Source organism: Vanacampus margaritifer, chromosome 1 (assembly GCF_051991255.1).
Source record: "Vanacampus margaritifer isolate UIUO_Vmar chromosome 1, RoL_Vmar_1.0, whole genome shotgun sequence".
NCBI classification, from domain to species: Eukaryota; Metazoa; Chordata; class Actinopteri; order Syngnathiformes; family Syngnathidae; genus Vanacampus; species Vanacampus margaritifer.
Genome location: NC_135432.1, coordinates 27,460,609 through 27,472,837, shown reverse-complemented (window position 1 = coordinate 27,472,837; position 12,229 = coordinate 27,460,609). Strand labels below are relative to the sequence as shown.

At 37.9% G+C, this 12,229-nt stretch overlaps 1 protein-coding gene across 1 annotated transcript in view; it reads left to right on the top strand.

Annotated features, from left to right (window-relative positions):
* The window catches only part of LOC144035092 (helicase ARIP4-like), a 31,573-nt gene extending 19,528 nt beyond the window's left edge, over nucleotides 1-12,045 (top strand). Inside the window, exons 11-22 of the mRNA XM_077544495.1 lie at nucleotides 586-763; nucleotides 1,281-1,499; nucleotides 2,701-2,819; nucleotides 2,974-3,098; nucleotides 4,929-5,028; nucleotides 5,119-5,324; nucleotides 5,438-5,613; nucleotides 6,475-6,671; nucleotides 6,944-7,143; nucleotides 7,378-7,467; nucleotides 7,539-7,634; nucleotides 8,039-12,045. Of these exons, the coding sequence (XP_077400621.1) occupies nucleotides 586-763; nucleotides 1,281-1,499; nucleotides 2,701-2,819; nucleotides 2,974-3,098; nucleotides 4,929-5,028; nucleotides 5,119-5,324; nucleotides 5,438-5,613; nucleotides 6,475-6,671; nucleotides 6,944-7,143; nucleotides 7,378-7,467; nucleotides 7,539-7,634; nucleotides 8,039-9,078 (2,746 nt within the window). The 3' untranslated portion in view covers nucleotides 9,079-12,045. The remainder of the gene's footprint in view (nucleotides 1-585; nucleotides 764-1,280; nucleotides 1,500-2,700; nucleotides 2,820-2,973; nucleotides 3,099-4,928; nucleotides 5,029-5,118; nucleotides 5,325-5,437; nucleotides 5,614-6,474; nucleotides 6,672-6,943; nucleotides 7,144-7,377; nucleotides 7,468-7,538; nucleotides 7,635-8,038) is intronic.
* Nucleotides 12,046-12,229: the final 184 nt, after the last annotated feature.

Below are 12,229 nucleotides of genomic sequence, written 5' to 3'. Positions count from 1 at the left end.
TTCTTTGTTACAATCGGACTGCTTTGTATGCTTTTTAGGCAGAAAAGGATTTTTAAAATTTGCTAGAAACTTTCCATTGAAGGCTTCACAGATTTAAAAAAATGTTGAGTATCACAGATAACATGACATGACAAATTGACAGTTGTGGGTTGTGATAGTTTGTTTAGTTGAACAATGTAAATCTTAACGGTCAATGAAAATAATCGCATGATCTGTCTTGATAACTAAAGAGCCCCATTGAGAAATGATATTCCATTCACTTACTTGGATCCATACAGATAATCTACGTATAATTGACAGCCATTATAAATGCATTGGAAAAAAAATATAGGCTCCAGCATGCCCGCGATCTCGTTGAGGATAAGCGGTTCAGATAATGGATGGATGGATGGAAAAAATGTGTACTTTTAAAACGCTGACAATAAGTGTTTTCCTTGAAAAATCCCTTGATCAAATCTGCAGTAACTTACAGTAGCCTTGAAAACTCTCAAATGATGTATGTATTGTTTAAATGCAATTTTCTTTCTCCATTTTTAAAGTTTATTTTTTTATATTACAAATGACCACATTTTGACTGTGCTTTAGACGAGGCCACGATGTGCTGAAGGACCAGCTGCCCTCTAAGGAGGAGCATGTGATCCTAGTGCATATGTCTCCACTGCAAAGGGCGCTCTACACGGAGTTCATGAACCGCTTCAGAGAGGCGGGAAACACCGGCTGGTTCAACCTCAACCCGCTCAAAGCATTCTGTGTATGCTGCAAGGTGAGACAAAGCAGGTTTATACATAGTTTAAACTTCCTGAACACCAAAAACTTTTTGGAGGATCACAATGTGTTTAGACCCGCGAACTGTGTAAAAAATTTAGCTCATGGGGTAATCTCTGAGAACTGAAGGAAGACCATGCTAAGTGGGGGTTGTACTTTATTATATAAAGATTTACAAGAATCTTTGAGACATTTCCTGCAGGGCTACACATATCGGATTGGAACCTTTTAGTTCCAATAATTGTAGTTGCCAAGAAATTAACGTTCCTGAAACTTTTGGTTGCAATGTATTAAGCCATTATTGTATGTTAAGGAGTATTCTTAGTGGTGAAAATCAATAATGTACTATAGTGATATGTCATTTGAACTATACTTGGCCTTTTAAACATTTAAAGTCACATGTAATAAGATTAGAATATATTTTCCTTGCTAACTTTAAAATATATATATAAATAACCTTGAATGTGTAATGAAGTCGTTTCACACTATGATTCTTCTTCATTCTTCTTTTTAAGATTTGGAACCATCCAGATGTGCTTTATGAGGCCTTACAGAAGGAAAACCTGGCCAATGACCAGGATTTGGACCTTGACGACATCACCTCAGCTGCCCCTACACGATGTCCCACTGCAGCCAATCAGAAGCCAAAGCCGCCAGAACCGCCTAACCCAATTGGGGGACTGAGTCTCAACCAATTGCAGGAGAGGGCCAATCAGGTCATCACATATGAATGGGTATGTATGAAAGGTTCCTTGAGTGGGCATCAGAATGTTTTTTTTTTTTGATCTATTTCCTTGAACCACATCTTTTGTAGCAATCATCTATTTTACAGTAAAGTATTATTCATATATAATCAGCATTTATCATTTAAAATCAACATACAGTAATTTTAAAATTAGGTTATTTTTGTATAATCCCATGTGTACAGTATGCTGCATGGCACCAAAAGCATCAAAGCCTTGGTGGAGGTAAAAATAAATGACCCATTTGTCCAGTGTGGGGGCTGAAGAGGAACATGATCAATCACCCCTGTACACTATATTACTTGATTCTGCACAGCCTGTGAATTAATAACCTATCCCTTGTTTCTGTCATGAAATCTTTTGTACAGAAAATGTACAGTGTAAAAACAAGTTAATGCATAAAAACTACGAAACAAAGACATTTGTTTTGTTTAGATCATTTTGGCCATACTGAACAAAAGTATTGGGACACCACTTTTGATTCCAATTACGGTAACTAGAGTAAATTTGACTCTAGGCTTCGACCAAATAGACCCAGTCTTAAAGTAATATTTACACCTGGAGAGTAAAATGTCCAGGTCGTGTTTGTAAATGAGAATTCGTTTTCAAACATTTTACCTGGTCAAATAAAAGTTAAATAAAAGAAATAGATAAAATTTAAGAATTGGAAAAAAATAAATAAAAAGTCACTCAAGGGTTGAAGAGTGAACTCACAACCTTCAGTTTGGGAGACTGCCAAACTACCATCTTATATATATATATATATATATATATATATATTATTTTCTTCTATTTTTTATTTTACTCTCTTCCAAGTGTAAATATTACTCTAAAACGGAGTCTATCCGGTCCCACTCTAAATAGTCACATTTACTCTACAGAATTTACTGTGTCGCTATATTCCTCCTCTTCACCAGTCCTGAGAAAAGCAAATGCTCGTTAATCACATCGCTGTGCTGAGATCTCGTGCGAAATATTTATGTTGTTCATGATTGGTGTTTATGTGACTGATGGGATGGAATCCCCTCATTTTACTCAAATTCCAACTAGTACAATATCAGAGGTTACACATGTTTTGAGCTCCATGTTTGCACGAGCCGTAATGAGTCTTAATGCCAACATTATTTAAAGCAAGTTATAGTTGCTCAGTGAATTACATAAAATATGTGATTACTCGTCTACGCTTCCCTAGGCAAAGGACATAATGTGCGATTACAAGCCTGGCATCATAGAGAACTCTGCAAAAATGGTGCTGCTGTTCCACCTGATTGAGGAGAGCGTCACAAAGGGAGATAAACTTCTTGTTTTCAGGTAAAAGACTGAAAAATATATTGGTGAAAAGGACATTTTGAATGGTTAGTTTTTTTTACATGGGTTTGTGCCTGTTAAAAGTTGTTCTCGGCTTTTAATTGGAATTCCATGTTCCCCATCTTATGACCCAGTCTTTTACTTCTGTATCCCGCAGTCAGAGTTTGTCAACTCTAACCGTGATTGAGGATTTTCTGGCTAAGAGGCCAGTACCGCGTTCTCCCAACACCTCCAGCAGAGACGCAGCCAACCAGAACTGGGTTCGAAATCTCAACTACTACAGTGAGTTTTGTTGGTTTAATACTGATTGCTCAGTGTCTATGATTTTGAGGTATCTCCATTAATTAAATTACAACAAGAACATACTGTATTTTCATGAACATAAGGCGCAGTCACAGTTACGGGTGCTATTTCTTAGGGGTGGGAATCTCTGACATGAGTCCAATTTGATATGTATCTCAATATACAGGTTGCGATTCAATTGAAAAACGATATCTTTCAGAGCAGAACAGGTCGATTAAGTTTGGGAACGATACCATTTTCGATTTGATACAATTCATTTCAATGTTCAAAACAATATTATAGTTGACGTTTGTTACTTGTAGACAATCATAAAACACCACAAATTCTTACAGTATCTTCAAACATGTAAAAAAAAAAACTAAAAAAAACGTCTTCTATATTTTCATATATTAAATTAATTATTTAAAAAGACTGCAAAAATGGCCTGGGCGATATGACTTCAAAATATATCACAGTTTTAAGTATTTATTCTTCTATATATAATATTTATAGTCATTATTGACAGTTATAATTGTTTTGTTTTTAATTCAAAAAAAGATCAGGAAAAGAAAAGACTGATAATTTAATTTGAAATATAAATATTTAACCTTTAGAAAGACACCAACACAATTAAACAAAGTTTGCGCACAGTGCAAACAAAGTATTTCAGAAACATAAATTTGAGACATGAAATAAACCTAGCCACCTGATTAAAAAAGAAATCTATCAAACACATTTTACCACTTATTGCCAAAAGTTTTTATCAACAATTTTTGTTTTTCTTTTGCCGTCACATAATTTTTTTTATTTTGGTTAATGTACGACATTATTTTATTTTTTTAAATACGTTCTGAGACACAATGACCACGGGATCATTTTAGTCAACAGATTTTAGTTTGATGACGTAATTGTGGGCAGGTCTCAATTCTCTTATCTACTTCTCTTCTCGTCCTAGTTGTGTACATCATAGGTGTCAAACTCCGGTCCTGGGGCATTGCTCTCCTGCAGGTTTTGGATGTTTCCGTTCTCCAACACAGCTGATATATGATCAGCTCATCAGCAAGTTCTGCATAAGCCTGATAACGATCCTGCTGATTGGAATCAGCTTGTGTTGGAAAAGGGAAACCTCCAAAACCTGCAGGACTGCGGCCCTCGAGGACCGGAGTTTGACACCTATGATGTACACAAATAGGACGAGAAGAGAAGTAGATAAGAGAGTTGAGACCTGCCCGCAATTATGTCGTCAAACTAAAATCTGTTGACTAACATGATTGAAACAAGTAAAAAAGAAAAAAAGAGGACACATGCTCACTGAACATGCATGCTTTAGCGCCATGGGATAAGTTTGAACACAAGTAACAACAGGCAGAGCGAATACCAGTGCGAGAGGGAGAGAGGGAAGGGCAGGGGGAGAGGGAGAAGAGGGGCACCGTCGATTTTTGAGGAAATTATAGTCATGAAAATACGGTACTTGAAGAGTGGACAGTTTATTTTTTAATAAAAGTTATGTTTCACCCATTGAGGCTTAAATACTTGTTGGTTATTAGAAAGCATAATGGCTAGTATGGTTAAAGCATATACATTCATGATAATACGTCTATGTTAGCAATGATGTAGTCCCTGTGGACTATTAGCACTGCCCCCTGCTGGCAAGCAAAAGATAGAGTTACATTGAAAGTGAACACTGTACAGTAACATAAAAATGAATAAATAAAACAGTATCAAAGCATCCTATTGAAAGTGAATTACATTTTTTAAATGTAGTATTAAAAAACAAACTATAATATTTGTTGTTTTAAATCTCTTTTCTGGTTGTGTGATATTTTCAAGGACTGGATGGAAGTACAACAACCTCAGAGCGAGAAAGATTAATTAACCAGTTCAACGATCCAAACAACACCAGAGCGTGGGTCTTCCTGTTGTCAACCAGGTAACATACAGACTGTTTCACACTGACTTGATGCAAATGTGGAATGTTAAGGTCTGAATAGCTGGACTGTGCACCTCTGCGGGGTCTCAGGGCAGGTTGTCTGGGTGTGAACTTGATCGGAGCAAACCGGGTGGTGGTTTTTGATGCCTCCTGGAACCCATGCCATGATGCCCAGGCCGTTTGCCGTGTCTACCGCTACGGTCAGAGGAAACAGTGTCATGTCTACAGGCTGGTGTGTGATTTCACGCTTGAGAAGAAAATCTATGACCGCCAGATCTCCAAACAGGGCATGTCTGGTGAGTGTGCTACTGTGTATACAATTGAATAAAACTTAATTTACTCTAATGAAATTTTCAGGTGTTTTTTCCCCCCTCTTGCATTTTTTAAACTCTCCTTCTCCATCAATCAGACCGGGTGGTGGATGATCTGAATCCTGTGCTGACCTTCACTAGGAGGGAGGTGGAGTCTCTTCTTCACTTTGCCGAAGAGGAGCAAGAGCTCTGCCAAGTAGAGCTGCAACCTCGGGACAGCATGGATTGCGTGCTCAAGAAGGCCTTATGCCTCTTTCCACACCTCATTACCAAGGTAGATCAACAGAGAGGAGCATTATTTGTCACCTTCTTAAAATAATGCTCCTATTTTACAAAACATATTGTTTTTGCCTTAACTCATTCACTGCCATCGGCGGCTATAGACGTAAAAAATTCATTTGAACTATTTCTATTAGTTTAACATTTTTTTTACACTTTTGCTAACAAGAATATGAAAACCTAGGGGGAAAAATTATTGTAAATTTAGAACAGATAGAAATTTTGTGATTAATGGTTAGTTAACTTAATGAAGTCATGTAATTAAAGAAATTTTGTGATTAATGGTTAGTTAACTTAATGAAGTCATGTGATTAATTACAATGACGGGCCTAATTTAAAAAAATATATATATATTAAAAAATAAGGTGCATTTAATCGTAATTAATCGCATGATAATTATATATCTGTTATAAATGTACAATAACAAAATCTAGGTTTTCATAAAAAATTTAATGAAATGAAAAAAAATGTTAAATAGAAATAGTTCACATGAATTTTTGACGTCTATAGTCGTCAATGGCAGTGAATGAGTTTTAAACATGTTGTGAGGCTGGCCACTTCTGATAAAATAGGCTCTATCCTTAGTTACACAGAACTTTTAATTCTACCTCTGAAATGAAATGATTAATAAATAATAATATAGTCACTATTTGGTTCGGTTTTTTGTGGCTTCTGGAAAAAAAGACTAATTATTTCAGAGGATATACTGTATATATTGTATTGTTTGTTGAAACAGCCAAGTTTAGGTTTTGATTAAACCACATGCGTGAACTAGCTGAGACTAGTGTAAATTTACAGATGATAATAACAAATAACCCTCATTTTATTCCACCTCCCTTCTAATAATTCATTGCAGCAACCATTCCCCCATGAGTCTCTACTTTTGGACCGCAGAGAGCTGAAGCTGAGCACTGCTGAAAAAAAGGCTGCAAAAAAAGCTTACGAGGAAGAAAAGAGAGCATCTGTGCCATATACTCGCCCTTCCTACGCTCACTACTACCCAGCCAGTGACCAGAGCCTTACCAACATCCCCGCCTTCAGCCAGAGAAACTGGTTTGTAATGCAGAATATTCACAACTGATTAAAAAGCTCTCTTAATTTCAAAGTGGCCCTGAGTCCAAAGGATATCATGTTGTTTGAACTTCTCATTTATGATAACTTCAGAAGTAAAAATAAATAAATATGTCCCTGAACAATAAATGTATTTTTTTAATGAAAAAAACTATTAAAACATTAATTTAATTGCTTTAAAAATATTTTATTCTAACAATGCATTTTCATTCATTTAAATGAAGTCATCGTTATATCATCAAAACTATTCTCAGGCGACCACCTCACACTGAGGAGAAAGCGGTGGCCAATGTCCGACCAGTCCAGTCTGCTCCAGTCCCCGCCGTACCTGGCCAGGTGTCTGCAGTTTCAGCTCTGACTTCCAAAGACTCATCAGCGTCTAGCCTTGGAGGTTTTCCTGTCAACTGCTTGCAAAAAGCTGGAGTGTTTGTGCAGAAGATCATCACCACTACAGGTGGGCACTATGTAGTCTCGCTGATTGTTCTATTTGTTTTGATTAAACTCCTGTTTCAGCCCAATCGTAAACAGGACGTTATGTAATTATTACCTTCTTGTTTGTTTAGTTGGTTTATTAGTTTGTATGAAAAATACCATTAAAACTGCGTGACAGCACATGAATACTACACTATTTTTGCTAAGCCTTGGCAAAGGTCTGCTCTTAGACACATATATTATGTTTCTCTTTTAGATATGGTGATTCCTGGCACCAACAGCTCAACAGACGTCAAAGCCAGAATCACAGCAGGAGAGAGCATCCATGTTATTAGAGGCACCAAAGGTAACACTCATAATCTCAGTTTTGGTACTTGTGTTCTTATATTTGGTCAATTTCCTGTAAAATGATTTTAGGGACCTACATCAGGACATCAGATGGACGAATCTTTGCTATCAGAGCGGCTAACAAGCCTAAGACCTCAGATGAAAATACTGAAACACCACACAGAGGTTGGAAACTTGCTGCATTTGTAACATGCAATATTGTACTGTACTATAGAGCAAATTGTAACTGTAATGTTTGTGTACACTTGCTGGAAATGTGTCAACCTGGGTTGTTTTTAAAAATGTCTAGAAAATATTCTAATAATTCTTCATGTAGTTTTGGTGAGTAGCCACTTATTGATGACACCATGAAAAAGGAGTCCCACTCATTTTTAAGCTAATCTTGTTGTCTGCACGGTCAAAAACGGTAAGGCCAAACTGCTAAAGATTCCACAAATGATCCCAACTAGATCAGGGTGTAATGTCCTGAGATTGTGTGGACCATTCTTAATGTTTTCTTTTTAGCTATTAAGAACTTAATTTAGAACAGATTTTCATACTGTCATTAATATCTGATTATTTCTCTTTAGACTCCCAAGGATCTGCAGAGGAGCAGCCGACCACTGGTAGTAACGGTTGTCCATCACCTGACCAACAGCGACCAGTTACTCCCAACAGTTTGCCCCGCCCCCTTTCCCCCGACAGCCCGGAGATAATCAGTGAGTTGCAGCACTACACTGCAGATCAGGGAAGCGAGCCAAAAAGGGAGGACGGGAGCATCATGGACAATCTGCCTTCAGCTAAACTAGCCCAAAGCAACAGTGGCAGTGGAAATGCGCGCCACCATGAAGCTACCAGAGCGAATGTGATCAAGCACAATAGGGATTCCACAGCTGCACAAGACTTGAGAGTAATCGCCAAGCGCAAAGCCTCCACTCCATTGCTGGATGAGCAGCCTAGAAAGCAGCCAGCCGCTGGCAACCACTCCGCAGCCTCTTTAGCCTCCCAAGGTTTCCCCTACACGGGTGTCTACGGCCTCCCTCAGGGCTTCAATCCCGCCATGTTGGGTGGCTCCCTGGGACACCCGCTCTACATGGGGCCAGGCTCACCTTTCTTCCACCCCTCTCATAGTGCATTAGGCGACCCAGGTTTCATGCCGGAGCTGTTTGGTTTAGGCGCAGTCCCCACCACATCTTACTCTGCGCTATCCACTACCACTGTCTCATCGTCCTCATCTCAGCCCCCCTCTGCATCAAACGCTTCCACTTTGGCTCCAGGCACCTTGCCGCCATTCATGCTGAGCCCCAGCCTTGTAGGCATGGCAGGGATGCTGCCACCAAGCTTCGCCCTCTCTTATAGTCAATCTCTGGCCAGCTTTTACCGAGGGTCAATGCTCCCTGGTGGGCTTCCTGGTCCAGCGGCCACTCCTGGTCCAGCTGGAGCAAGCTTTCTTTCACAATACACTTCAACCACTGGCTCCAGCTCCTCCTCCTCATCGTCCCCTTCATCCTTTTCCCCGTCAGCACACTTTGAGGACCAGAGGGCCAGAGCAATTGTTAATGGCAGGAATGGCAGCAGCCCCAGCAGCTCGGATGACAATGAGGAAATCATTGAAGTGAACAGCCAGTGAAAAACAATGATGCTTGGTTTGATTTGTTGGTAATAGGATCAACATACTGTTTGGTTATCAAAAGATCCTGTGAGGGACAACAGACATGGCATTGCATGAATGACAACGCGCCCCGTTTGTGCTGACTGCGCAGAATCATATGTTGTTGAATTTCTGAAGTTACAACCTGAAGACAAAAATATTTTACAGGACGGAAGAAAATTGAAATCATAAACCTTTGGGCTTCTGCCTTTGAAATGTAATAATCACTGGACAAAAAAAGCCTGCAGTGGCTGAAATGGCCTCTTGTTATTCTTCCGTCTAGAGAAAACAAAATGGCAGATTTTCCATGGAGGAAAATGGTTAAATAGGTTAACTGGTAGCAATGTTTTTTTTTGTCTGTATCAGTCTGTAGGGATGGGCATAATAGTATACCGTAGTTAAGAATTAGATAGTGGGAATGATCATTGCTTAATCACATCTTGAACCTGTGGAGGCTCAATGGAGCAAAAATACTTGACAGAAGCCAGCAGAGGCACTTTTTTTTTTGTCAAGAGGTGGAGCTTGACATCACATCCTCACAGACGTCTGCTATGGTTCAACTCTTCAGTAGCAGCATTATTCTGCTCAATAATTTGCTGGATGGAAGGAAGACTTCAGAACATTTAGAGCAAGAAAAATTGTCCCATCCTGTTACAAATTTGCCCGCCCCTGATTGTTTGTCACATCCAGTCTTGCTACTGAATAGTTATTCAACACATTTAAAAAAAAAAAAAAAAAAGAACTTTTAGAACTTTTAGAAGCATTTTTAACTTCTCTGCAGGTGAGCAGCAACTCCCTATGTTCTTGGAAGGAAATATAAAGTAGACAGGAATATGAGGTACAACTGTTAAAACCTTAAAACTCAAAAGAATGTATGCTAATCAAATGCCTTCAAACAAGGCCTTTAAGATTCCTACTGAGGCATGTGAAATGAGAACATCTGTTTTCCAGCATTTTTATTTATTTTGTTTTGTATTTTACCTTTGCCTAAAAACAGCCAGGGGAAAGTGATGAAAAACTACTCTCTTCGTAGCGGAGAAACCACCACCAACAGAAAATGCCTTTTACTGCTTCTGAATGTGAACTGTGAGAAGGGAGATGCAAAGAGAGTTGTTGAAATCTCACCCACAGTCTTACTGTAGCCTAGTGACAAATGATGCAAAACACTCACTTAAGCCTATTTACTGTATTTGTACATGCCAACAGGAATCAAGGTGACTCCACCTGAGTTTTGGTTTTAGTGTTGTCTGTGTCTGTGTATTGTAATTTTAAATTTGTAAGGAGAAACCATCAGGTTTTGTTGATATTCCATCTTTTTCTCTGCTGGTTTTTCCTTGTTGATTTCAGCTCATTTATTTGACTTGATTTCTTTGTTGAAAACATTCTATTTCTGGGTGGGAGCTTTGCCAAAAACAGCACATCCGCAAGTGACCAAAAAATAACAACTATACCGTGTTTCCGTAAATAATGGCCTTCTCTCTTTCAAAAACTTTAATGATCTATTTTGTAATTATCTCTTCATAGATGTGATCTTATGTGATATTAGAGATAACTACACTTTACGAATGTTGCTAACCAAAACAGCAGCACATACCAAGGTACGTGAACTGTCTGCAGTTTTATCGCATGTTGAATATACACCGGTAATGATAGCATTGTGAAAAATTATTCCAAAAAGGATTTTGTACAAAAAAAGGCCTCCCCTCATCTACAGTTGAGTAAATAAACATCCCAGACCGCTATTTGTGGAAACACGCTATATGAATACTGAATTAGCCTATCTCATTTGTCAGTTTGACCTTTGCGGTTAACACTACGCTACACTCTAAAATTAGAGACACCTGCTGTATATCTGTAGACATGGCACAAAAAAAAATATTTTATGACTAAGCTCAACTCTTGGAGCTGCAATCCCTATGCTGACCCTAATGACCACAGTGCAATCACCTGTGCTTTGACACTGCTTATGTGACAATGTCCAAGTGAGCGCTTTGAAAACCAGCAGTTTGTCATACGAAACAAACTCTTCACAGCCGTAATATATGAATATGTATTTGTGCTTCATTCTGAAATTGCGAGTTTACCTTTTGCATTTTTGTTTGGACAATATTTGAATTTATCAAGGTAATTTATTTATTACAATGAATATTTATTCATTTGTATTCTTTTTAATATCTTTTGTATTTTTTTAAATTTGTACGGTCATATTACTTTTGTTGTTACTCAAGATAGAAAAAAAGCATTTGGTTTTGCCCAAAAAAAACAGGAGAAAAAAACAAAACACTGACACTGTTCCAAATCATATTTAAATTGCAGATTTTGCATGTGTGGACCAACCAATCAGTAATAGCCAGGAGAGGGTTCAAGGAAGTTACAATACCGGTAATTTTCATCCTGCTGACAGTTACACAAATCAACTCTCAAATTTTGTGAATTTGTATAAAACCACGGTAAAAAACGTGTATCTGTTTGACCACAGATTCCATATTTAAAGGTCTGTAGTAAATGTATTCTCATAATTGGATATAGTAAAATGAGACATTAGTTTGCATAACACAAGCGCAAAACAAATTAATTGCTCATTATCCTTAATTATTCTTAGAAGTAATTTCTATTTGTTTTTGTTTCAGAAATAATGGCAAACGATTTGGATGTCAGCTTGACATTTGCTGTACCAACTTTTATTTGATTTTTTAAGTTTTCAACTTGAATATGCGTATTTATTTATACAACTCAAAGAAGTCCAATGAGCAGAGCTGTCTGTCTGATTTCCTTTTGCAGTGAGAAGATTGAAACTGCTCTCTTGGAAGACCGACTATGGTCTAACTCTGATGTGTAGTGAATCCATGGATTGAGTGTATGACCTTAAATGTCAGTACTCTTGAGTAGACGAGTTCTTTGTTCATTTGTTCTCAAAGTTTGACAATAAAAGAACTGTGTTCCAAATGGTACTTTCTCATTTTCTTTGTGTTAACAAATTTGTTTTTCTCACCTCTCACTTTTCCACATTCATGCCGCAAAATGCAACTATGGATGGATGGCAATTGATCCACATATTTAAGCTGATCAGCATGTACAGTATAGCTATAATGCCTTTTGAAATAAATAAAATGTATAATTGTATGATGTA